At 37.6% G+C, this 25,028-nt stretch overlaps 6 protein-coding genes and 1 long non-coding RNA gene across 9 annotated transcripts in view; 3 read left to right on the top strand and 4 right to left on the bottom strand.

The window, feature by feature from the left end:
• Positions 1–207: 207 nt before the first annotated feature.
• On the bottom strand, positions 208–4,209 carry LOC139767634 (protein FAM76A). 2 transcript variants are annotated; one of them, XR_011717190.1, is made up of 7 exons: positions 3,750–4,209; positions 2,871–2,935; positions 2,570–2,783; positions 1,761–1,897; positions 1,345–1,588; positions 935–1,269; positions 208–813 (listed from the first exon to the last, which is right to left on the bottom strand). XR_011717190.1 is itself a non-coding variant. In XM_071697092.1 (7 exons), the coding sequence occupies exons 1-6, from the start codon at positions 3,843–3,845 to the stop codon at positions 1,036–1,038; spliced, it is 990 nt and encodes a 329-aa protein (XP_071553193.1). In that variant the 5' UTR covers positions 3,846–4,205; the 3' UTR covers positions 208–756; positions 1,032–1,035. The 2 variants fall into 2 exon arrangements, 1 of the variants encoding a protein (XP_071553193.1); XM_071697092.1 differs by having other exon boundaries at positions 208–756; positions 1,032–1,269; positions 3,750–4,205.
• Positions 4,210–5,120: 911 nt separating this feature from the next.
• LOC139767633 (stromal membrane-associated protein 1) lies at positions 5,121–11,099 on the top strand. Its single transcript, XM_071697091.1, has 8 exons — positions 5,121–5,599; positions 6,167–6,300; positions 7,007–7,174; positions 7,311–7,512; positions 7,687–7,956; positions 8,046–8,311; positions 8,401–8,544; positions 8,735–11,099. The coding sequence occupies exons 1-8, from the start codon at positions 5,260–5,262 to the stop codon at positions 8,849–8,851; spliced, it is 1,641 nt and encodes a 546-aa protein (XP_071553192.1). The 5' UTR covers positions 5,121–5,259; the 3' UTR covers positions 8,852–11,099.
• A 743-nt stretch (positions 11,100–11,842) lies between these two features.
• LOC139767636 (small ribosomal subunit protein eS28) lies at positions 11,843–12,423 on the top strand. The gene has a single exon (XM_071697095.1). It carries the CDS (start codon positions 11,912–11,914, stop codon positions 12,107–12,109), a length of 198 nt encoding a protein of 65 aa, XP_071553196.1. The 5' UTR covers positions 11,843–11,911; the 3' UTR covers positions 12,110–12,423.
• Positions 12,424–12,838: 415 nt separating this feature from the next.
• Mrgbp (MRG/MORF4L binding protein) lies at positions 12,839–14,762 on the bottom strand. Its single transcript, XM_071697093.1, has 4 exons — positions 14,377–14,762; positions 13,910–14,031; positions 13,287–13,641; positions 12,839–13,194 (listed from the first exon to the last, which is right to left on the bottom strand). The coding sequence occupies exons 1-4, from the start codon at positions 14,480–14,482 to the stop codon at positions 13,040–13,042; spliced, it is 738 nt and encodes a 245-aa protein (XP_071553194.1). The 5' UTR covers positions 14,483–14,762; the 3' UTR covers positions 12,839–13,039.
• An 847-nt stretch (positions 14,763–15,609) lies between these two features.
• On the bottom strand, positions 15,610–17,037 carry Rpii33 (RNA polymerase III subunit RpII33). The gene is made up of 5 exons (XM_071697086.1): positions 16,818–17,037; positions 16,596–16,740; positions 16,244–16,451; positions 15,951–16,157; positions 15,610–15,884 (listed from the first exon to the last, which is right to left on the bottom strand). Exons 1-5 carry the CDS (start codon positions 16,901–16,903, stop codon positions 15,700–15,702), a joined length of 831 nt encoding a protein of 276 aa, XP_071553187.1. The 5' UTR covers positions 16,904–17,037; the 3' UTR covers positions 15,610–15,699.
• Positions 17,038–17,303: 266 nt separating this feature from the next.
• On the bottom strand, positions 17,304–21,020 carry LOC139767626 (reticulocalbin-2). Of its 2 annotated transcripts, XM_071697085.1 has the most exons (5): positions 20,569–21,020; positions 19,592–19,857; positions 18,938–19,085; positions 18,411–18,866; positions 17,304–18,319 (listed from the first exon to the last, which is right to left on the bottom strand). In XM_071697085.1, the coding sequence occupies exons 2-5, from the start codon at positions 19,812–19,814 to the stop codon at positions 18,148–18,150; spliced, it is 999 nt and encodes a 332-aa protein (XP_071553186.1). In that variant the 5' UTR covers positions 19,815–19,857; positions 20,569–21,020; the 3' UTR covers positions 17,304–18,147. The 2 variants fall into 2 exon arrangements, with proteins under 2 accessions (XP_071553186.1, XP_071553185.1); XM_071697084.1 differs by lacking the exon at positions 20,569–21,020 and having other exon boundaries at positions 19,592–20,166.
• Positions 19,971–25,028, top strand: part of LOC139767630 (uncharacterized) — a 41,727-nt gene continuing 36,669 nt past the window's right edge. The window contains exons 1-2 of the long non-coding RNA XR_011717188.1: positions 19,971–20,075; positions 21,244–21,366. This is a non-coding gene — a long non-coding RNA (uncharacterized lncRNA). The remainder of the gene's footprint in view (positions 20,076–21,243; positions 21,367–25,028) is intronic.

Here is a 25,028-nt window from a genome sequence, read left to right as displayed (position 1 = left end):
CTTGATTTTAATTCGCGTTATAACTTATTTAAGGACTAAAATTATAAAAATGTCCAGATATAGATACGTGTCCAGGCATTTACCTTATATCCTACCGCTCATGCTTGAAATGATCCAAGAGTCACGATAACGATCACACTCGAGGAAAAAAGAATAACGAACGACGTGGACATGGACGTGAACTGGATATGTGGAACCATGGGACAATAAATTTTTCAGCTTTTATTGTAAATTGATCTACAAGTCATAATATCCTGATTCAGCGTTGTTTACATCATCATTATCATAAATAATAAAATGCAACAGCTACGCTGCCACTTATTGTTTCCACATACATGTACAATCAATCCGAGTTTGCCTCGAAATCCCCACCAATGGTTTCGTATAACTTCGTGGCATAAAACGGGATTTGTGTTATTCAAATTTCGCTAGTCTTTCGCCATAAAAATCAATACCTCCGGCGAACAAGTCGCACAAAACTGGCAGTCGCCGAAAAATAAAGGGGGGGAGAAAGCTATTTCTAAATTATCATATATAAATTTTTTACTTGCATTATCGATCTCCCCTAAACGGAGATACGAATACGACCTTTCTCTGATGCACGTTGAGAGAATAATATACATTCCTATAGTAATTAGAAAAATAATACAATTTCGCCTTGTTAATGGAAACAATTAACTATATGCATAATGTATAATCATGCATGTTTTATATGGGTACGGTCATTTGAGTATGTTGTCACAGCTAACCAATTCTCTGGAAACAATACGAAAAATGGGGCTTTTCATTTGCAAGATATATCGGGTGACGCGACTTTGGCTGCGGTCCACTTGACGCTACAAATGCTTCGAAGCATTCCTCTTCTCTTTTCTTTCAATGAAGAAAGAAGGAGAAGAACGCTCCAAAGCATTTGTAGCGTCAAGTGGACCGCAGCCTTTATGTCGCTATTGCGAGTTCGTTTAATACATATTAATTTGTTCCATTAAAATGCGAACATTCTGAAGACGACGACGAAATTCAGATATACCTACCTTATCAAGGTATGGGACTGTCTGTTCCACTCCCACTGTTGGTCCCAGCTTCCGTTTTGGTGGCGGCCACCCTATCACCTCGCCTGGACGTTTTCGATAATGACGCTACTTCCTTCAACAAACTAGAGATCTTGTGCTGCATGTTGGAGATCTTTGTCTCGTACTCTTTCTCCGAAGCTTTCATCTTATTGCGCAATTCTGTTTCGGACGTGAAGTTCTTCGCCTTCAGTTCAGTAATCTATAATCAAAATGTCGGTTACGCATTGTCCACTTGAATCGTTTCTAGAGAACATCCAGAAAATCTTTCACTTACTTGTCTATCTTTTGCTAGTAATTGGCCCTCTTTCTGGCTGATTTGCTTTTGAAGATGCGCTATCTTTTCTTTGAGCTGCGTGACCGCTACCACGTGATCCGAGCTGTTCGGATCATGAGGGTCATGAACGCCGACCATCCGTGCCGCTTTCACGGGTGTAGGACCGTTTGTGTCTCCGCCTTCGGATTGCGGCGGCAGCTTTGTCACATCGACTCTGTGCGGTCTTTTATTGTGGCCCTTCAGTCTGCAACAGAAAGCATAAGATAAATAATTAAGAATTTAGTTGGTACAGTTTAAAATGTGTATTTATCGAATATGCATGTCGCATGGAACATGTTTGGAAAAAAATTGTGATGTACACGCAATATTAAGGCTATCAAGAGTTACCTTGTGATATTATGTATTTGGATAATTACTTTTGTTCTTTGTGCTTCGCAGCTCGCTGTTGCGCCAATTTCATATGCGCTCTTCTTTCTGCGTCCGATTGCTTTGTCTTGGCCAACGCTCGTTTATACGACAGTGTACACAGCCAACATAATAACTTGCCGTCTACCTAAAAACCAAAACATCACCGTAACCGATTAAGTAGCATTGCGGTAGAATAAATTCATTACCATGTACCAACAAGAGAGAGAGAGATAGAGAGAGGTCTTAGCTGTAGAAATTACACTTGATGCTTATTCGCTCTCTAAAAAAAGAAAAGAAGTCGTGACAGGAAGTCAAATGTATGGACTCAGAAAATATAAGTATCATAGCGAAATAGCATACACAGCTACTCTCAATTATTCAGAATAATAAGAGGGATAATAAAGTGTTGTATTTAAAGTCTTATTAGTTTGCTAAGAAATATGTGTATATAAATCTCACTAAAAATTAATTTATTACATACATAAATTTAGAACACAGTATTTATTATTGTTCAAGGAATATTTGAGATATCAAACTCTAAAGAATGAGATCAAGAACGTAATCACATTGTAGTAATTCACAGTATGTCAGATTTGAGAAATATAGTCAAGTATTCATATCAAGTATGTATATTCTTAGAGAAACGGAAGTGTTGTGTCAGTGTATATAAACAACAAAAAAGAAAAAACATTAGGGAGAAAAAAGATAATAGTTCTCAGTATAAAATCTGATTTTTATATCGGCAGATACATATCGCACAGCTAGAGATCGTCTCCTTCAAATATTGAGAGCTACAAGCATACCGCCTTTGCATTACCTTCTTATCTTCATCCTGTCTGTCAAAGGCACACTTCTGCTTGCATTGCTCGCACGTGACCGGCGGTCCATAGCGTTTCTCCGAATTTGTACACCGTTGGCATTTGCTACCGATAAATGCAGCAATGGTATTGCAGTACTCACAAGCTGACGGCTTTCCATAAGACTTGACATTTTGCTCACACTTTTTACATATGGTGCTTGTGTTACCTTTTCTGTGGAAATAATTGCAATACAATTTTGTCCCATTTTATAGGCAATTTTTATAAGAGAGAACAGAAGCGATTTGTTTTCTCACTTACATGGTTTGCTGGAATTCTGATCTGCAGTATGTACATTTTACTACAGGAAAGGCTCCCCTGCATTCCTATGTAAACAACAAATTTTTCTAATTATAAAAACTATAACAATATTGTTAATTTATTCAATATCTCTTTAACTTTTCCTATTCTCAATATCTTTTACAATTTAGTATTACACATTTACAATATAGTGTAAAATATTCTAACAAAATAATCTTGATAATAATCTATCTAAAAAATATTTATTTCTAAGCCATGTATTTCAAATTTCTTAATCCAAAAAACATTTTTTCACAACCACGCTACGATGCAATAAAGAAAACTAAAATCATCACAAATACAATAATATTGTTTATTTATTAAATATTTTTATTTCAATTTTTCATATTCTTCTAATATTTTTGCAACTTTTATAACTTGCTGTTATGCATTTATTTACTCCGTAGTAAAATATTCTAAAAATATAATCTTGATAATAATTTACAAGAAAATTAACCTCCTAAGAAATATTTTTAAGTCACGTATTTCGAATTTCTCAATTTAAACAATATTTTCTCGCAGGTAATCACGCTTTATACCGCACAATAAAGAACTAAAATTATCCGAGTGCTAAAAATGCAATTTATTGAATCGAATTGAAATTTCCTCTCCTCAGTTACATATGCAACATATTTACACAAAACCCATCGACCCATGACGCGTCGTGGAAAATTTTATCGAGGGAAAGAATTTCATCCCTACGGCACGTGATAAGTCACATTCTGTTCCACGGAAGGTTCGAGCAACATGAGGAATCCTTCCGGAATCCTCTCGATGCCACGGATTCGTCGCGTCGATTTGAGACCGACGAGGAACGGACGGAGACCGCGGTGTGCGTACCTTACACAATTGTTGACCGGGCGATAGGTCCTCGAAGGGATGCCTGGAGAAGCACCGGGAACATGCAAAGAGCGCCTGCACATTGTTGGTGCTCATCCTCGGCGACTACTCCGCGATCGGCGGCGATCACGACTGGCGATACGTTGCCGGACAACGGGACAACGGGACAACGGGGAGAGGCGGTAGCCGCGGCAAGAGACGCGATATCGAAGATGGGGAAAGTCACGACGCGTGGCACCCACGCCGTACAACCGGACAAGGAGACGCGGAGTAAACGTAAAACTCGACGATGACAACGCGGCAGAACGATTATCCCGACGAATCTCGATTGCGACTGCTACTCCGGCGGAACCGGTTGTTGACTTTCACGTAGCCATCTGTGACCGCTGCGACGGAGCAACATGGCCGACAGGCCGACCGTGGCGGCGGAGGTGGCCGTCCGAGGACGCCACTGCCGCCCGCGGCCACGTTCAGACCGATGCGATCGGCGCTAATGGCGCGACGCGCGGCGTTTCGAAAACCATCAAATAATCCGTGGCAATCCGTGCACTTCATGTGCACAGCTGAAACTGGTTTTCGTTGCAGCTGCATTTTCGTCTTCTTTTATGTCTATTTCTATCAATGCAGATTAACTTTAATTTCGGTTTAACTTACTTTTTCAAGTTTTAAGAATTAGAAAAAGAAAAAGATAAAAAGTAAGTTAATCGACATTAAAGTTAATTTGAAAGGCCTGTTCTTTTTTGCTGAACTTCTTGCACAGTTCATCTTTTCTCTTTTTCCCTCCAACGAGAAAAGAAAAAGAGGAAAGATGAATCGTGCAAGAAGTTCAGCTAAAAAGAACCAGGCCTGGGGTCCGTTCAGGTCCGTTCCGTTTCACGCATATGCGCGCATTTATCTATAGCATACGTAACGTTTACTATAGAAAATGCGCGCATATGCGTGAAACGGAACGGACCCCTGAAAGAACGGTCAAGTTAGATCGTGATGTCAGTGTAGCGAAAAATTTGAATGAAAAAATACTTCTGATCGTTTTAACACGTACACTTACATTTAAAATATTCCGAAAAAATATCCTTTTTTATTGATAGTTTAAATAAATTCGTAAAATGAATTAATTAATGTAATAATCTAATACGAGGCCTAGTCATGCAGGTTTATGCGCAGGCGGATTTGATAGCTTTAAAAATTACGATAGATAACTTCGAATCGGCTTATCAATTTTTATTCTTCTGGCTTGATCCTTGAATTCATTCACAGAGAAAAGTCGCAAGCTGATTGGCCATCGCATGGATAACGAAAACGGAGATAACCAGATAACAGAGATAACAGAGATAAGAAAGAATTCGGTCGATCCGCGATCGCACAGTCAGTTTTAAAACAATCTCATGGTGGAAGAGCAATCACCATGAACAATCCCTCGTCTTCGTGGAATGCTAATTGCTAATTGTCGGTAGGAGGATCAGTCGGTAATCTCGCTGGATAAACGACGTGAAATTTACCTACGACCAGAATGATACCACGTCAACCGCGCGACTCTGCTGCCGGGGCAAATGGGAATAATGGGATCTCCGCGGTGCGGAATCCGTTACGTGGTCGTACCGTCGCGCCGCGCTCTTGTCCTGCTTGTCCAGCGTTATCGCGGGGAGGCGACACCGGGGTGTCGCGGTCGCGCGTGGTCCCCGAACCCGTACTCACCGTCACCGATCCCTTCGCGAAGACGCTCCCAACGAGAATGACGTCCCGTCACGAGAAGGAGCGCGCCAAGCAGATCCAGGAGAAATGTCAGAATCTCCTGACGCAGATGCTACGCGACGAGGATAACAAGTACTGCGTCGACTGCGACGCGAAAGGTTTGTTCTCCGTCGGCCGCGGACACGGATGCGCCTATCTCCGCTTCCCCTTCGAGGAGTCCTCGAATCTCGAGCGTCGTTCCCTTCGCGTTGGACGTGCCGTCCGAGCGCTCCTTCCTGAGGGTCGACTCGTCGATATCGATCACGGGAACGACCTGCTCTGTATAACGCGCCGAGACGTTATGGATTTTTCATTTCCGCGTGACATATCTGTCAGCGCGCTGTCACTCGCCAATATCGTCAAGGTCCTCCCGAATTTCACATTAATTTCATCGGGTATCACCTCGAAAAAAAAAATCAGAGCGCGTTCCTTTGTGCGCCTCTCTCTTTCCCTCTTTCGAGGATCAGTGGAAAAAAACGCATCCGTTGTTGCGCGACTTGATATGTCATCGAGTGTTGAGAACTTATAATTAATAGTCATGAATATTAGATAGCTCGGTCGGCATGATACTGTTATTGATAGTTGTTTATCGCACTGCATGTGTGCGTCGAGTCTCCAAGCGAAATGCGTGGATGAGAGATAAGTAATGGAATTATTTATGTCTTTGATGAAATTACATTTCGCAGGACCAAGATGGGCTAGCTGGAATTTGGGGATTTTCTTATGTATTCGATGTGCTGGTATTCACAGAAACCTTGGGGTACACATAAGCAAAGTTAAGTCTGTTAATTTAGACACATGGACACCAGAACAAGTAGTGGTATGTAACAGACATATGGTTCATAGTTTTTTAATGGAAGATGATTTTGTTTACTTATTAAACTTTTATATCGAAAAATATCTAAAAATGTTAAAAATTTGTAAACTCATATTGTGAAATAGAATTGGATACAGTTATGCAATATGATTTGAGCAACATTTTCGTGATTTTTAGTTCTGTATTGATTTTTGTTCTGTATTGTGGACAGGAGTTTTTCTAAAAACGCATATAACATATGGAATTGTATTTGAAGAGGATTATAGTTCGGTCATTATATTTAAGATAACGTTGATAGATACAGAATTTTATTTCTAATGTTTGCGAAATTGCTCCAGTGGAAAAGTAAAATTTTGGAGTTGGTTCTGCATTGATAGAACTGCATCCAATTAATCTTTCGTAAAGAAATAGATATAAATAATTTATAATATTTGCTTTCTATGGAAAAATGTCAATTTTTATAATATTTTTCGTATTATATCTGAGGTTAATTCTTATTTTTTTATAAGCTTTACATTTTAAATGTTTTTTTTAAACATTTTATAAATTTTAGAAATAAAAGAAATATTTCATATTTTGAAGCTCTGCTTTTTTTAAATTTTTATTTGTTGTCATGTAACTTCGATAATTAATATAAGAATGTTTTAAGCATTTAAAAATCAATATCTAACTATATGTATAATGAATTTAACTATGTTCAACTTTCTAGAGTTTACAACAAATGGGCAATTCTCGTGCCAGAGCAGTCTACGAAGCCAATCTTCCAGATAGTTTTCGAAGACCTCAAACGGATTGCAGCCTGGAAAGTTTTATTCGGGCAAAATATGAACATAAAAAATATATAGCTAGAGAATGGGTGCAACCTCCTTTACCAAAAGTACGATTATCACATTCTATTTTAATACTTATCTCTTTCAGTATATAATATTATATATAAAAATGTATAAATGTTAAACATGCCAAAACTTGATGATATTTTGTTATATACTTTAACTAATAAATAATTTTCATAGGTAAATTGGGACAAAGAACTTGATGAAGAAGCCGAAAGACAACGTAGACGAAAAAAGGAAAGTACGGAAGCTACATCGACTGTACTTCCACCTGTAAAAAAGCCGGAAGTAGTGCCTCAATTGCCAAAACCTCGAAGTTCTGTCAGTCCTAAATTGGGCAGAACAAAAGAAAGTTCTGCAATCCTCGATCTCTTAGGTCTTGGTATGTTTTTTATATGTTTAGAATGTAATCTCATTTACTATTGCTTTAATGTAATTGTATCAGAGTATAGTTGCTTCTCGTACAGAGAAAATTGCATTGTATATTCTGTGTGTGTAAATTCTGTCACTATAATTCATGAAACATGAGCTTTCTTCACGTCATTGTCATTAACAGATGCACCAGCAACTAACCAAACAAATGTAAATGGTTCTGGAGACGACGTATTTTCTTCCTTTTTGTCTGCACCGCCTGCTTCGGTAGCTTCAACTGGAAATGACGCTTCTAATGGAAGTAAAACAACCACTATCGCAAGTAAAAGCGAAGAGGAAAGCTTCTTTAACCAACCGACTCCGCTACCTCAGGAAAAAAGCAAGATGACAAAAGACAGTATTTTAGCATTATACGGTACTCCGAGTCATCAACCAGCGATTTATGGTGTCTCAGGTAATGCATAAGATAGAAATGTGCAACATTAATAAGATTGTATAATTAAATATATCTCATTATGTTTTCTAACGCGTGATATATTTCAGGGGGAGTGTATCCTCAACACTCCTTACCATATAAACAGCAAATGCCTAATGTGGGTGCATTTGGGCAACAAAGCTCTTTGAATCAACTTGGCCAACTTCCTACGCAAATGCCGGTTACAAATCAGATACCTGTCAATCAAAATCAGATTATAGCGAATCCTAATTCGATAGGTGTTATAGGAGCCAATCCTTTAGGCTTGCATATAGGACAAATGAATCAACTAAATGGTGTACCTAATGCTGCCATTACAATGCCACCTCAAATGGTATATATACATACGTTTCTTGCGTGATATTGCTAAATACGTTAATAATTAGTCTCTTTTTATACTTCGTTTTTTCTCCGATTTCACAGATGATGCAGTTAGGACAAAGTAATGTTGCTAGCAATAATGGATGGAGTGGAATGCTGACACAGAATATTCAACCAGCTCCCGGCAGCAATCCTTTCTTTAATTTAACAGCACAGCAACAACAAAGCACTGCATTTGCTGCTCAGGTATGTAAATTTCAACGGTGTCTTGTGCAATTTACGTAATCATATTTTCCAAATTTATGTAAGTATAGTTTCCACAATTTACGTAATCATAGTTTCCACAAGACATGGATATAAATAAAGTAACAAATTTTCGTCGAAACATAATTTAAACGAAATTAATCTCATTTTTATGACATAATCTATGTTTCAGTTGCCACAACAAATGTCGCAGATGTCCCTGGGCGATATGAACTTTGCCTCTACGACGGGCAAGCCTGCCACTGCCGCGATACCCGGGCAGACGCTTTCCACCAACTTATGGCAGTAAAATTATTGCGGATATATATATTGTTAGCCTGTTGATTATCTCATTCAGTGTTGTGTACTAATGTCGACAGTTTATTATCCAATGTAATAACGTTTCCATGTTCACCGATTGGACATTGCTTCGGAAAGTAATAGAACTGACGATGGGGACACAAAAATGAAAAAAAAGAGCATCTACTCGAGAATGCTGTCTCAACACATAAATTCAATGTTTATAGTGCTTCAAGTAAATATATATTTTTGTTTGAAAGCCTTCATCAGCTTTCAATGTTACTGTTGGGGGAAAAAACCGAAATAAAAATAAGACAAGTCTTTGACTGAATGTAAGAAGTTCTTTGTGTGACACTAAATATGTACCTCATGGTGCAAATTATGTAGCTACAATAAGAGCTTCTTGTAATTGCGATTATAATATATGCCAGGGTCCATTTACAACAAAGTATTCATTCGAGTCAGTAGGGAGAAACGGTACAATTTTGATTAATTAGTATTTCGTTGCTATGATTGTTATGCTAAAATGTGTTCGTGAGTGTTATTCGTGAGAGTTATTCGTGAAAATGGAAATGCTGCGATTGACGTAAAGTAAATTTTCTCGTATTGAACAGCATCGAAAGTTGAATTTACTGGAATTATACCGATTTCAAACGCTGATTCAAATCAAGATGTACACGAATATGTACAAGTTTCGTTAGAAACGTAAAAAGACTTGGATCTTCAACTTATTTTTAAGGTATATCCGACACGTGCAATATGTGTCTACATTTATTCTATATTGGTAAATAAATACAAAATAATATAAATGCAAGATATAATGCATTTTACATTTGAGTAAGGTATATAATATATTACTGTTGCGACAATGATTTAAATAGTTCGGCAATTTATTATGAATCGCGATATCTACGAATCGTGAGAAAAATTCATAAGTCACACTGGTGCTAAGAATTCCGAAGCATCCTGATTGAGTACGTCAAATTTTAGTTAAGTTGAATTAATATATAAAAATCATACCTTCTATAAGTGTTCTTTTAAAAAGAAAATTTTGAGAAGATACTTTGCGATTTGGCACGTAATTAGATAATATATACATGTATAATTTATTGCATAAATTATTGATTATGCTTGTCTATGTATTATCATGAAACGATTACATATTACGAGAGAGAACAACAGTTTTTATTAATACATTATTCATATGCGGAGATAAATTTATTTAGTATGTGGGAGGCACTACTATACTTAGATGTACAACCTGTCTTTCAAAGTACCGATAATGATGATTATGCAGACTATCTAAGCATTGCGCACATTTTCTCATTTACAGGTTCTACGTAGGGTTACAGTAATTTACAATAAGTTAATAAGTTCAGGAATGTGAATGAAATAATCTTATTCTTCATGATTTTATGTTACTTTCAACGACTTGATTGCCTATACACAAAAGTTCAAATCTAATTTCCAAGGAACCTGTAGTCGAGAAAAAAAGAGCGCGGCACATAAGACACTGTATATGGATATTGCAAAACGCAGTATTTTTGACAAGTATTTGCGTTAAATGTAAACGGATAAATCACTCTAAGTGATTCCTGATAATCAATGAAAGCTATACCAAGAGGGACTTAAAGGAAGCTCATCTTAATTGTTGCCTACAGTATCAAGCTGTTATTTATATGAATTATTATTATAAGTGATTATGAAATAGTGTACTTGTGTCAAAATATAATGACATTTTATTGTAATTTGATTATTGTATTATTCATCACTCGCGAAACTTGAGCAAGATGAATAAAACTTACGACATTAACAGACGCGTTTAAAAAGACACGTTAAATCTGACAATACGTTGCTGACGCATCTCTCTCAACAATCCTAAATTTTTAAAAATTTTAAACTTATATATATGTTAATACCATTTATCACATAACGCAAAATGTTAAATTAAAAAAAAGTTTTAAGTAACATTTTTTTGAAAAAGCAGATTAATCTTTCTGTGAACCTTTTTGGACGTGTTCCGTTTGTTATACATAAAATAGATAATTTCGGTATATTGTAAAAAATATGTACAGATATATTAGATATGTTATTCGTGTGAAAACGATATAGAAACACATATTTCTCTACAGTTTCAAATTTTGACTGAGAAGCACGGTCCTGATGAGAGAGAGGTAGAAACGCGGCGAGTAGTGTGTATTCTATAATATTTAGCTGTATGATAAAATTTAGCAAATATATGAAAGATATAAACAGCATTAACTTTATCGAGCAGTTAATTCCATTTAGCAATTAATAAAATTTTGAAGTATTATAATTCAACTTAAATCTAATCGAAATAGAAAAATTACGATCTATTTGTACAACATAAAACCCTACGTATCTTCGGATTTCTATTTTTACATTTAATCGTACGATATCTTTTTAATAAACTATGTCAAAGTTTATAAAACTCGAAGTAAAGCCAAAGCTCTGACAATTGTATTAAAATTTTGAAAACGAGATATTAAGTCTACAAGAATTTGGCAAATACGACAAATAGATTTTGAAAAACTATAATAACGTAATAACTAATTAATTTATTAATATATCGATTTTGATAAAGAGATACAAGCTCTTATTTATATCAACGATGAAAAATCTAACGACATATGCTAATAATTTTTATAAAAAAGAAAATTAATTAAAAATCATTAATAAGTTATTGCAATTTCGATTTGTATTTAGTTACTTGCGACAGCAATCGATAAATTCAAATAAATATTTCTTGCAGTAATATATAACAATTATTTTATTCCTAATGTTTAATAATTTTATTTGATCTCGGTAAATATAAAATTTGCGCGCATTTATCTATATTCTATAGCATACGTAACGTTTACTATAGAAAATGCGCGCATATGCGTGAAACGGAACGGACCCTGAATTACATTTATAGACAGTACAGTGGCGACTCACCGGAAGTGAGTCGAGAACTCGAGCGTTTGTCTACGCGTGCTGTCGCGTGCTCTTCCATTTGCGCCAGACACCTTTTCCAAGTCGCAATCCACGTGTGAGAGAGGCGATCACTATGGATAAACCAGTCGTTTTGGCGCGCGTTATCAAGGTCTTGGGCCGCACCGGTTCGCAGGGGCAGTGTACCCAGGTGAAGGTGGAGTTCCTGGGCGAGCAGAATCGGCAGATTATCAGGAACGTGAAGGGACCGGTACGAGAGGGCGATCTCCTAACCTTGCTCGAGTCCGAGCGCGAGGCGAGAAGGCTGCGATAATGCGGGGCTTCGTTAACGCCGAAAGGAAAACCGGTCGCCAGCCGTCACCGCTACCGGACCTCACCAGCTACGCATTTCCCGAACGTGGATCCCTCCCACGCATGGATCATGGATCGTGGATCATGGATCGTGCATCGCAGATCATGGATCGTGCATCGCAGATCATGGATCATCGATCGTCGACAATGGGCATTCCTGACATCCGAGTCTCTAGAGGATGCTGGAGGATCACGGAACGGGATCACGTTTTCTTGGAAACATTCCTGACGCATGAGAATTCCACTTTTGCAATAAATCTCGGCTGGTAACCACAAGTTTCGGTGTTGTCATTGTGTCCCCTTCATCGAACGTAGCTTGTAAGATACTTGCGATGAGAACCGTAAACTGAACACTTCTCATAACTTAAGGATTATTGGTACAATATATCTGTATTTGCTACCTATCTTTTGCATTTGTTCTTTTATCCGTTTTTCTCTTAGCGTCAGAACACGATTACATATATATTCAATTTTTACATTTTTAAAATAGCACAGATAGATATTATTGCTTTTAAGGAGCGGAACAAAAGAAACATAGAAGAATGTACGAAATGTAACTACACAATTTAAAATATTCTGAAATTCGAATAGTATTGATTCAATTCTGAATATGGAAATTCCACGTTTTTTAGTAGATGTATCAAAAGTAAATATTTTATCAGTATTAAATACATCGACAAAGACAAGGCTGTTTAAAAAGATATAGATGATATATTTACAGCACATAGTATAAATTTTTTATAAAGTCAACTTAGTCTATATATACATCCATGTTATTAATAGACAGTATTAATACACAGTATCATATTGTGATAATTTTATACGATAAATTATGCAATTAAGGCTCTTAGTAAGACAAAAGCAATAATGCCTTTCTTATTAACGATGACTGTTATATTCTTCTTCGTTTCGGCGGAGGTGTATCGCGTGGACTGGAAGAAGCTTTGGAAGAACTATCCACGCTTTGTCGAGTCGGTCTCTTCGGGATCCTTTTCATGAGCTCGCGACCAGATTCGGAATCCTTACGCTCCTTCTTTCCATTCGATGCTTTAAAAGAAATGGAAATACAATTTGCGTGCAGCTAATCTATTGAAGAAATTTACTAAATAATTGAGATCAAAATATGTTTATTAAAATACCGCTCTCTTCCGAATCTTCCTTCCCTTTTGAACGACCTTTCGAAGATTTATGTTCTTTCCTTGCCTCTTTTACATCCCTAAACTTATCCTTTTTCATATCTATCTCCTTCACATATTTCTTCATCTCTTCTTTTTTCTTTTCCACGTCTTTGGTTCCTTTAAAATCACGCAAGACGCTATCTTTCTTAAAACTCTCTTTCATGTCCTTTTCCTTCTTAATCTCTTTATACTTATCCCTCTGTTCCTTTAGCTTCGTCTCTAATTCTTCCTTTTTCCTAGGCCTTCCCACAAAATCTGTCTCCGGTAAGGAAAAATCTATCTCATGACCGGGAAAAGGTAAATCTTCCATGTCATCCTATCAAAAAATTTAATTTATTTATATACACACACATCACACAAAATATATTAAATGTATTATATTGCATTCAAAATAATCTGGTAACTTGTTTATCTTGATATATCAAATAAATCAAATGTAACTTTATTTAAAGTAGACAGATTCTATTATAGAAAAAGTAAAATCATTCAAAAATAAATTAATAAAAAAAACTGCTCTAGATTCCATAATTTTTTATGGAAAAGCTTTTATCTGAACTCTTTCATTTCTTTACATCGTCACTTACCAAAGCCATAAGGTCGTACATGGACTCCAAGTGATCCCAAATTATTTTCAACGGAACATCTTTGTGGATGGCAGCACGAAATTTTTCCCATATACACACCATGTGGAAATATTTATTGATACCTTGCAATTGAACAATCCATTAAATTATGATTTCAAAGTATAGTGATCTTTTGTTAATAAATTTAAAATCACTCTAATTAACTTAATTGACAATTAATTCAAGTAATATCTGCAGCATTCTGTTAGCATTAATTTTTTGTTATTTAATTAATATATAAAAATAAAAATTAAATTACGGATTCTACAATCTGAACAGAAATCTATTAAGTTATATATAGTTAGAAATTTTGTTTTAATTAATTAATTGCTGATTAAGTTAATTGGAGTTAGGTTGAAATTGCCCGAACATAGAGAGGCGAGGTCGAGGATAAACATAACCTCCCGTCGCCGGCTTTCGCGTCTTACCGACTGGCTTATGTCCATTCATAGCGAAGAAAAGTTGGATCTCGTTCTCCACGTTCCATTCTATCTCGTCGAACGAGGTTTCGTTTTGTCTCTCTTTAACAGCCATTTTAATAAAATTCGCTAATGTTATGCGCTCGAGATTGGCTCTTGTAAGTTTAAACTGAATCAATTATGTAAAACGCTAGATATATTATAGTTAGAGATATATTCCCGTATATCGTATCAGCGATTTAAATTGTTACTCCGATTATTAAAACGCATCGCATGCAACAACTGTAACGACTTAACGCTTGTAAATCGCGTGTTGACACTTCGAAAGCATCAAGCTATCGATCAACAGAGAGAAGCGGACTTTTTCGTGCCTTTCGTGGGACCGTCGAAACTGTCGAAAGCCCCTGTACACTAGCGCCAGTACATCCATTTTCGAAATTGGTACTATTATGTAGCCATGTTCATTTTCCGACACTGCCGATAAAACATCTTACATCATTTTGGTGCGCGTCCGTGCTACACCTGCAAAAGTAGTAGTGTTTTATACCGGAAATAAGTTGGCGCTGGAAGTTCATAGTTTAATATGAATTATAGCTCAAACGATTGCTCCTCAATTGCTCCTTCAGAATCAAAAATTGCTCCCCTTTCAAAATTAATATTTTTAAAAATATTTACAAAAAACATAGAAATCAAAATTTTCACTCCAAAACATATTTCTAATAGCTTTGTGCAACTAAATCCGGCATCAAACGATTGCTCCTTAATGCCCCATCATTACTTTATGCCCGTTCTAGCTAGACTGGAGGATGATCTCACCCTGCGTTCCGTAACGCGCATTTATCTATAGTATACGTAACGTTTACTATAGAAAATGCGCGCATATGAGCGTTACGGAACGTGGCCTGAGAGAGGCCATCCCGGCCTTTTTCGTGGGACCAAAATGATGTTTTATTGAGTGTCGGAAAATGAACGTGCGGCTACGTAGTACCAATTTCGAAAATGGATGTACTGGCGGTAGTGTACAAGGGCTTTCGACGATCCCATGGGTCCCACGAAAAAGGCCGGAATGGTTTCTCTCAGGCTTCTCTCTGCCATCGAACTGGTCGAACTCCCGTGCGTGTCAGTGTTTGTAGCGTCCTCTTATTAGCTTCCCAGACTCGAATTTTCGAAAATACTCGACTGCGATTCTCTAAATTAGGTTACTTTGTGAAATTGGTATATCGAATCATTTATAGCGCACACTACAGATTTCCACATTTTATTTTATAAGATATAGTGTTCAATTTTTCCGATTTTAGGTATTCGATATTAAACACAAGCTACAATTTATTTTTAATGATGAATGCTCAATGCATCGCTTTGTACTTCGTGGCTCAATTGTGTCTGTAGATTCGATAATTTGTTTTTTAACGCTGCGATCCCCATCATGACGATGTTTTCAGGTTTCAGGGCCCCGCTGCTCTCCACATTAAAGTAATACTTGTTCGGTTTGGCTTCCCAGTTAAACGGTGCTTCATCTAAAACATATATGCTATAAGTATAGCTATAAAAAATTTTGGATTTTTACTAGAACTTATGCTCACATTGATCCTCCTCTAATTCACTGTACTCCGACTTGGGCCACTCGTCTGGTTTGGGATACAAAGTATGCCTCATAGAATTGTCCGGATCATATTCGAAGCTTACACCGGCGGTTGGATTCCACTTTGCATGCTCCTTTCCGAAACCTTTCTTTGCGTACGCCCTAAGTTTCAGTTCCTGTCCTTTTCTTAGTTTCACTATCAAGATCTCTGAAACGTTCCAAACACAATCATCGTAATTCCTTTACTTCTTTTTACGATAACTATAATTAGCACATGAAAAATAAGATACCAACCATCTGTTTCTCCATATTCGCTCGCATCGTCTTCTCTGTGTCTGGATGTCACGGGTAGCACTCTAGGATCGCTCGACTTGAAATCCGCGGTGGTCACATGCCTGGTTTGATCTTCGATGCATTTAACATCCAGAGTGAATTCCACGCTACATTCTGGACAGAAATCCAAGCACTGGCAATCTCTTGTATATTGTATCCTGTCAACCACCTAAACAAGGAAAGTTTTCTCTAATAATACAAGCCATGGTTTACCAGTGCTGTCTCTTTTTAAATCGTTGAAATTTATTTGCATTTTCACATTTTTGTTGAGAAAAATATATTAAATTTTTGACAAAGAGATGTTGATACATACATCATCACTGATCAATGGTATCATTCCAATCCTATGCGCCAAGAATTCGTCGCTCAAAACAGTAGAATTAGCTTCCAGTTGTATCCAATCAATGGCCATAGTCGGAGTTTCGGCGATAAAGACACGCCTCATGCTGTTCGCAACGCTGACGAGGAAACATTAATTGTAAATTAATTTACAGTTGCGTGTTTTGATACCACAGCTTAACCTAACCTATCTCACCTTAATTCAGTATCTTCCACTTGAAATTTAACATTTTCCTCGGTTAAATCCGAAATATGGACCGACGGTTGATTAGCGTACGGCATTTTATTTTGACAGCTTTACAGTTACTTTTTTCCTGTTTACTTACGGGAAAAAAAGGTTATAATAAATTTTAAAACACGTCTCGAATAGAGTCTCGAACTTTTCTCTGTTATACCAATAGTCAATAAAGTCAATACGCAAATACGCGCACGGCCGACGGGCGCAAGAATGGATAGTAACGACATCTGCACCAGTTTAAATATATATATTATATCATATATATGTATGTATGTTAAATATATATGCGTTATGTTTAATTGCTTGTAAAGAAATAATTTTAAAAATAAAATTATAATTGTTTTCCCATATGCGTAAACTACAAAACAAACTCGGAAACACAGTTTTAAACTTGAGGACATATTTATGCACGAGAATTTTTTTTTTTTAAATAAAGAGAATATGAAATTGTTAAAATATTTTATTACAATTAATCAATGCGTATATTATTTGTCGAAGACCTGTTTTATAAGAATAATGCACACATTCCTTTAATATCATCTACACTGAAATCATCTTAATTTGTCGCGAAATCAAGAAAAAATAGTGCTATATACGATACATACCACATACATATGTAAAATTCATGTATATGAGTGTATGTGTGTATTACATTATATATATATATATATATATATATACAGTATAACACATTGATGCAATTCAAACTTAATGACGCACTATATGTAATTACAATAAGAAATATTACTTTTGTGTGTGTGTGTGTTGCCTTAATATATTTTTCTTCCCACATTCTCTATTATGGCACTCATGTTTGATAAAAAGTGGAAGACGATGGTTCGTACGTTACGAATCGTCGTGAATGTACTAGATGTGTAAATTTCGTTAGTTTTGTATGTGCAATTTGTCGCTTAAAAAAAATTTATTCTAATGACTGCATAGATTAAAGATAAGGCTTGAAAGGGAGATGAAGAAAAAAATATTGATAAATATACTGCTCAAAACAATTAGTAGAACATTTCCTCTAATAAATTTATAATCTAGTTCTAGCAAATCTAGTAGTTTTTGAATATATTTTTCATGATTTTGAAGTCCAATAAACACGTTTATACAAACATAGTATTTTAAGCGTTTTGGATCCAAATATAGATACTATATAGAATTCTTTAAAAGAATGGTCTTGTTATTGTCTTGAGCAGTGTATTAAAAATATTTTCAATCATACATATCTCGAATGAGTATTATGAAAGATAACACAGTATTATCAAATCAAACTGATCGCTGATTTTCAGAGCTCATCATTAAAACGTTCGATCTCTTGCAAATGATCACCATAGTCCGTCGCTTCGCTACCTACGAAAGCATCATGATGATCCAAGATCTCGTCATAGGATAATCTATTATCGTGATCGTCATCTGAACCCGCAAACAGATGATCCACTTCGTCGTTTGCTATTTCTCTGAAATAAATGTCGACAAAAAGTTATGAAAAGGAGTGATATTGGATTATCATGAAATTTTATAACATTTTATGTATTATAGTGTACTCACTCATTACTTGGGACGAGCCAAGAAAGAATTTCGTCCGCATCGAGTCTGCCGTCTCTATTCTTGTCATGTTCAAAATCAAATTTGTCCTTTTCACTCAGCACCCATTCCTTATCTTTTGACTTGGCTCTGTCACCAATAAACTCCTGGAAACTAACGTATCCATCTCCATCTATATCTTTGTCAGCCAAGGCTTGCTTCAACAAGAGTGGAAACATTCTAGGTGTCTCCTCAGGATGTGTATAAGCTTTGAACTCCTCTGCATCTAAATAACCGTCTTGGTTCAAATCGGCAGCCTCGAATGTCTGCTTGTCATCTTGGATCAACTTATCGTCAAGAGCCAGATCTTCGGGATCGCTGCCGTAAGTGTCTTGCAGAATTTCGTCCCAGCTCACTTTACCATCTTCATTCGTATCAGCATCATCCAAGCGATCCTCAGATTCTTCTGCCGACAGCATGCTGTTTACAGAATTTAATTAACTAATGTCTTTCAATAATTGAACAAATAAAAATGACATCAACGATACTACCTAAATGAACGCAAGATCCAAGCTTTTAACTCGTTCCTCTCTATATACTTGTCCTTATTCAGATCCATTTTGGTCAGTAAAATCCCTAGTCGCCTCTTTGATTCTTCTATTGGAAGTCTGTCAAATTCTTCAGCTTCCTTTACGCTTCCTTCACACAAGAAATAAAATATTCAAGATGACTAGTATTCAAACAAAGCAAGTGTATTAGATGACAGTGAAACAGTTCTCATCTTTGTCCTTGTTGACAAAGAAACTAATTATTCTTAAAAGGAGCTTTCAAGCTTCAATAAGACAAAGCGATATACGGAACAAGCTACAAATCTTCTATTGGAAGTCTGTCAAATTCTTCAGCTTCCTTTACGCTTCCTTCACACAAGAAATAAAATATTCAAGATGACTAGTATTCAAACAAAGCAAGTGTATTAGATGACAGTGAAACAGTTCTCATCTTTGTCCTTGTTGACAAAGAAACTAATTATTCTTAAAAGGAGCTTTCAAGCTTCAATAAGACAAAGCGATATACGGAACAAGCTACAAATCTTCAATTATTATTCATAAATACTGAGGCAAAATATGAAAGATTCACAAGGATGTCAAGAGAACTCTAAAAGTTGGTCTTGGAAATTGCAACGTATCCAGTCATCTCATTCGCACCTAGGATGGCTTCGTGATCGAACTCCTGGTGATGCTCGCCCTCCGTGTAGTGGTCGGCATCCCGGGGACTGAAAGCACCGTCCTCCGTCCTCTCATTGCTGTCGATTTTGTTGTGCTGATGTGTGTGGATGTGCGCGGAGGCGGTGTCGCCCAAGGCTGGCAGCGATGCGGCGAGAGCGACGACAAGGAGCAGGAGAGGTCGGGTGAATGGTCGGGCAGCCATCGCGCGGCTTCTGGGAACGGCGGGGCGATTGAAAATAACGTGCCTGTAACGTTTATACGGGCAACGTGAGCGCATAACCTTGTGTCACGTCGGAGCGAGCTTCAACAGGCGCCGCGCGGCGCTTTGCCGTGCTTTGCCGGTCGACTGACGTTATGATGGTGACGTTCGGCACTTCGGAGGCTATCACGGCATCACGGCGGATATTATTGATTACTTTCCATTACGCATGACGCGACGATCGCACGAGGAAAATTTTCACGAGTAGGTATACTTCGTGTCCTGAAGATTGTTTTTGAAGCGGCGGGAAATGTACACGTTGTCTGGGCAGTCTGGGAAATGCGTGTTTGCGATGTTTTTCAGGTTAAAATATGGAAAAAAGATTGAAAAAATACTAGATATATATATACAATATTCAGTATTTTTTATATTGTATATTTCATATATATATTTAAATAACATATGAAATATACAAAAGTCACGTTAGGTTTACTTGTTTCAATTTATTATTCGCAACGTTCTAATGTCTAAAACCTGTGGTTTCTACGAAATAATTTAATAATTAATTACCACTTATCTCAGTGTCTTTTCAATTTATATCAAATGAACGAAAACCTAAAGCCCAAGTCTAACTTGGCAGCACGTTATAAAAGAAAAGCAGAGGAACGTTGCCTCAACGACAACGAAGAAGTAATAAATAATATAAAAATCGAATATTGAAATATAATATATACGAGTTAACGCAACGCTTTCGTACCTTTGAACGCGGCGCCACGCCTGCGCAATGACCGGTCGACTCCGATTGCTCTGAATATGTTCCTTACCGCGCGAAGCCGTTCTCGCCGATCGCTCTGATGTTGTCAACTTTTCACGGTTTTCGAATTTTACGTTACGAGTCGCGACGCAGCTTCCGTTGTATGTGGACTGACGCCGCTACGTGCTGACCCGAATCGCTGAGCTCTGTGGAAAATCTTGCCGAGTGCCAGCGCGGAGGCCGCCGAACGTGTGCCGTTTGCCGTTTTTCGCGCCGAGTCTTCACCCGCGACGATCGCACGAGAGCGTGTCGTCTCGAATTGTAAGTATTTAACTCGCGTCGCGTACTGAGTGAACGAGTGACTGTCGTGGTGGCGTCGGGTGTCGCGTATACCGCGGCAACGAAAGGGAAGCGATCTCGCGCCGGGCAGTCGCTTCCTTAGTCGTGACGCGTGTGCGAAGTCACGATCGCGTCATCCGGGGGATGGAGGCTCGTGCCGAGCGAGCGCCGTTCGAAAATAGTCGGGGCATCGGCTATCGACGTCGCGTATCGTCGCGTCTATTTTCAACCCAGCGAGGGTGCACGCGCGCGCGAGCGCGAACGCGAACGCGAACGCGCGCTCGGCGAACCGGCCGATCCTCTCGAGCGCGTAAAAATCTAAAGTTTCTTTATTTACAGTGCCAGATCGATAAGGGCGATCCAGTTGAACTCTCGGCGTGGGCGGACGCGTTTGTCCCGGCATCTTCTCCCTGCGTCTCCTCCAGTTTCGTCATGACGGCCGGCTCGTCGTAGGAGTTATCGGTGAGTGAATTTTCCGTTTCTGTCTTTTCTCAATTTGGGCATAACGGATTGAACGTTGTGCTCGCAATATTGCAATGTCGCGATGCTCAATATATCTGTAAAATAAAGGATTATCGGCTACTCGAGTATAAAATTTCCTACTTGCAAAATGGCGGTTGCGAGAAATTTGAATTCGTGAGAATTGCAAGCCGCGCTGATTCAAATGCGCGCGAGTTGCTTCTGGGATCGTCATTGATTAGCACTGTCGGTAAATGTTACGAAGTGGCGACAGCTTAATTTTTAGTAAGTGTTGGTCGATAAGAAACGTATCTTTTTTCGACTGTCGATAGTTCACCGGTATGCGGTATATCATTGAATATGACGATTTTTTTTATGATAAAATATATATAAATTGGAAAATGCTTTTAGTTGGTAACACAGAAAAACGTTCTCGTATATATTTAAAAAATATTACTTCCGTCGTTTAAAATCATTTACTCGTTATAATGAAGAAATATACTTTTACATTATATATTTTACAGTATTTTCCTCATATTTTTATGCTGATAATATAGATTTGTGTATCATTTATTTTTGAATTATTATAATGAATCGGGATTATTATTATGTAATAAAATTAATCTGTTTCTGCAAAGAAACAGAACGGAAAGAAAATATATAAACTTTTAAGTGTATGTATCACATGTAAAAACTTCGTAACTGCATTATTTTTTAATGACAGAGTCTTTGGCTAATTTAGAATTCATTTTCTTTAAAGAAAATGTCGAGGCATCCATTGTTCCCAGGTAATTAACGATCGAAAATAAATAACTTCTGAAGAATTAAACTTTGAAGAAAAATAGATAATAAAATTATATCCTCCATATTATTTTCTGATAAATATTTTATTTTAACAGATTTCTTAATGCTGACTTAAAAAAATTGTGATAAATAATGACAATTTTTTACATTTTTGACCTGAGAAAGAAGGAATCTAAATTGGTTACTTATATATATAAAACGTCTGTTATTAAAATATGATGCTGTGACAGAATGTAACATTCTATATATTTTATATAATTCTATGTATTCTCTGTATAGACATTTTATATATTCTCTAGTGACATGCTATATATTCTCTATATTATATATAATTTTGCATATATTTTTTGCATATATTTTGACATATGACATTATACATAACATATATGTGCAGGTAAGAAATTAATATTAGTAAAATTACACAACCGCGTGCAACGCAAATTACGTACCACTTTTTAAATGTAATTTGAATTAATTTCGCGTCGAATCTTGTCACAGCCTTGCTTGCGCATTTACATTATTTTCATCGCATTTCCGCAATATTCCTTTTATTATGTTAATTAAATTCTGAGCGTATTAATCTCTCCCGTATTTACCGACACGCGGGAACTCGAATATAGCGCGAAATCTGTTAACGGCTATGATTATTGAAATATGCGTTTAATTTCGCAGAGCATGACGCATTGATACACGATATTTTACGTTTAAATATATATTCCGTGCCAAAAATTCGGAATTGTCGCTATCTTTTGTGTTCATCGGCCAATCGTATGTAGATTTATCAAAGGGCGAGCGGTCAGAACTGATTGGCGAGACGGAAATACGGCTGTTTTGCATCAACGTACCGAATGTAAACGGGCTTCCGGTCTTTTCTGGGGTTCCGTAAAGATCTAGGATCAAAGGAGTTCAGTGTTGTCTCTCTTATCTCGAGGAGATACGGTTCTGTTTTAGATTTTACCTCGGAAAATTCTTTCTTGCGTTACTATTCGCTTCGAAGCCCATTAGATATGATATTTCATGAAGTATGCACAAATATGCAGTTAACAGAGGGGCGATTTTTCTTCGATCCGTAATAAAATTCGACCAGTTTCGCATCGCGAATATCTCTATTTGCGTAATTTCTCGCGTTTCGTTCCGCCCGAGCGTTCTCGCGATGAGACGGGGATCTACGGCGACGTGCTTGTATGCGGATAGTTTCTCGGCGGGGTAAGAGAGATATCGAGGAAACGCCAATGCGAACGGGCGCGTTGCGGCGTTCCTTCTGACATTCAAATGTTGGCCGCCGCCGACGAAAAAGGATACGTACGAACCCGACGCCGCCTATTCATCGCTCAAAGGGATCATTTATCAACATATTTGATATGCTCCCCACACCCACCCCCTTTCTAGACCGATATAGCAAAGAGTCGCGAGCGCGTTACTCTCTCTCTCTCTCTCTCTATCTTTTTCTCTCGTGCGCTTTCTGTTCGCTCTCGGCTTCCATAGAAATAATATGCTAATCGCGCGAAGGCGGAGTTTAAAAAGTGCTCCGATAAATTCTCGAGACTTTTGACGTAATTTCGTCCCTTCTCACCGCAGCCGCAACGTCTTCCGAAAGATTCTTTTTGCGCGCGCTTTCCGGCGTCTTGAGAGAACTTTACCTTACCGCGTAACGTGCCCCCGCTATACATATATCATCGGAAGGATATACTTTTGCTCGTAAGAGATCCTCCTAGATCCCTGCATTGCGTCACGTTTAGCGATTCTCTTTTTTTCTCGATCAAAGTATCTCACCAACAAGTAGAGAGTATAACAGACGTCTCTGCAATAAATATTAATCGGTGAAAAATAACAACAATCTGATTTTTAGAAAGCTGGAATTAACTTCATAGTACTGCAATTAGATTGTTATGTCAAAAACGTTTCTTGTTGGTTTTCTAAAATATCGTACGTTTGCGAGAAATTTGTTTACAACGCACGAAGATTCTTCTCTCTGCAGCTAAAATTTCTCAAGAAAATATATTCGCATAAGTTTGCTTTTCAACTCGAAACGAAAGTATTCGCGGAATAAGTAGGAAAATTGAGTTACACGCCTGATCGGTTAACAAAACCTCGTTGAAAGTCGAAACCTTCCAGTTTTCTGTACGCGAGCGTGCTCGTGCGTGCTCGGAACGGCGTAAGTGATTGACGCGGAGCGCTAAGATCATTTACAAATCCCCTCATCGGCACTTATGCGCGCGGTGACGCATACGCACATATTTATGCACCCCTGCCTCTTACATGCCGCGGCCTCATACATACATCGGTCATATTAGCCGCTTTTGCGGTTAACCTAAACGCCTCGACGTCGACAAGAGACGTTCGTTTATTTAAAAGCGCTCGTGTTTCATTGAAACTCGAAATTAGCACATCCGACGAAGATTATAATAAAGTAAACATTACTTTATATTCTTTATTATATTTAATATTTCTTGTATTTGTCTCTTTGTTCTCTATTGCCACGAAAACTGACTTGGCCCCTTCTTAACGCATCTTAACAGCCTTTTTATCGCTATTCTCCGAAGTAGTAACAAAAATCTGTCAATTTTGCATCGTCATTGATCGTCATGGATGTTTACGTCGGACTATAATCGTCCGAACGTTTAATTTCGAAGCGCCACGTCAGCGAGAGACACTTTCAAGCATATTGAGACGAAATCCGCGGCCGAGATCACCATTTACTTTAAGCTCTCCTTTCCATATTTATCTCGATCTATTTCATTACGGCCACTTCGGGCGTTCCTTCTTCCGTCTTCTTTTCCGCCGAGTGTCTTTCAGTTAGGATTACGACTCACTCTCCCGGGTGAACGAATGGCCGCACGGTTATTAGGATCACCACCGGC

The sequence above is a fragment of the Temnothorax nylanderi genome, unplaced genomic scaffold (assembly GCF_030848795.1).
Source record: "Temnothorax nylanderi isolate EJ_2023f unplaced genomic scaffold, tnyl_v1.0 TNYL_tig0011_pilon, whole genome shotgun sequence".
Classification (NCBI taxonomy): Eukaryota; Metazoa; Arthropoda; class Insecta; order Hymenoptera; family Formicidae; genus Temnothorax; species Temnothorax nylanderi.
The sequence above is the reverse complement of the archived record's forward strand: the minus strand, read 5'-3'. Positions and strand labels throughout refer to the sequence as shown.

Bases quoted from the DNA above. Each gene is read 5' to 3' on its own strand.
- LOC139767634 (XM_071697092.1), bottom strand. From the start codon at position 3,845: ATGAGCACCAACAATGTGCAGGCGCTCTTTGCATGTTCCCGGTGCTTC. The intron at 2,784-2,870 runs GTAAGTGAGAAA...TTATTTCCACAG, and splicing joins TCAGAATTCCAGCAAACCAT to AAAAGGTAACACAAGCACCA. The intron at 1,898-2,569 runs GTAATGCAAAGG...TTTGGTTTTTAG, and splicing joins GACAGGATGAAGATAAGAAG to GTAGACGGCAAGTTATTATG.
- LOC139767633 (XM_071697091.1), top strand. From the start codon at position 5,260: ATGATACCACGTCAACCGCGCGACTCTGCTGCCGGGGCAAATGGGAAT. The intron at 7,513-7,686 runs GTATGTTTTTTA...TGTCATTAACAG, and splicing joins CCTCGATCTCTTAGGTCTTG to ATGCACCAGCAACTAACCAA. The intron at 8,312-8,400 runs GTATATATACAT...CCGATTTCACAG, and splicing joins TTACAATGCCACCTCAAATG to ATGATGCAGTTAGGACAAAG.
- LOC139767636 (XM_071697095.1), top strand. From the start codon at position 11,912: ATGGATAAACCAGTCGTTTTGGCGCGCGTTATCAAGGTCTTGGGCCGC.
- Mrgbp (XM_071697093.1), bottom strand. From the start codon at position 14,482: ATGGCTGTTAAAGAGAGACAAAACGAAACCTCGTTCGACGAGATAGAA. The intron at 13,642-13,909 runs GTAAGTGACGAT...ATTTTTTGATAG, and splicing joins TGTACGACCTTATGGCTTTG to GATGACATGGAAGATTTACC. The intron at 13,195-13,286 runs GTATTTTAATAA...TTTCTTTTAAAG, and splicing joins GGAAGATTCGGAAGAGAGCG to CATCGAATGGAAAGAAGGAG.
- Rpii33 (XM_071697086.1), bottom strand. From the start codon at position 16,903: ATGCCGTACGCTAATCAACCGTCGGTCCATATTTCGGATTTAACCGAG. The intron at 16,158-16,243 runs GTTGGTATCTTA...GGAACGTTTCAG, and splicing joins CGAATATGGAGAAACAGATG to AGATCTTGATAGTGAAACTA. The intron at 15,885-15,950 runs GTGAGCATAAGT...TATATGTTTTAG, and splicing joins TGAATTAGAGGAGGATCAAT to ATGAAGCACCGTTTAACTGG.
- LOC139767626 (XM_071697084.1), bottom strand. From the start codon at position 19,889: ATGCGCTCACGTTGCCCGTATAAACGTTACAGGCACGTTATTTTCAAT. The intron at 18,867-18,937 runs GTAGTATCGTTG...TTCTGTAAACAG, and splicing joins TGGATCTTGCGTTCATTTAG to CATGCTGTCGGCAGAAGAAT. The intron at 18,320-18,410 runs GTGAGTACACTA...CATTTATTTCAG, and splicing joins TGGCTCGTCCCAAGTAATGA to AGAAATAGCAAACGACGAAG.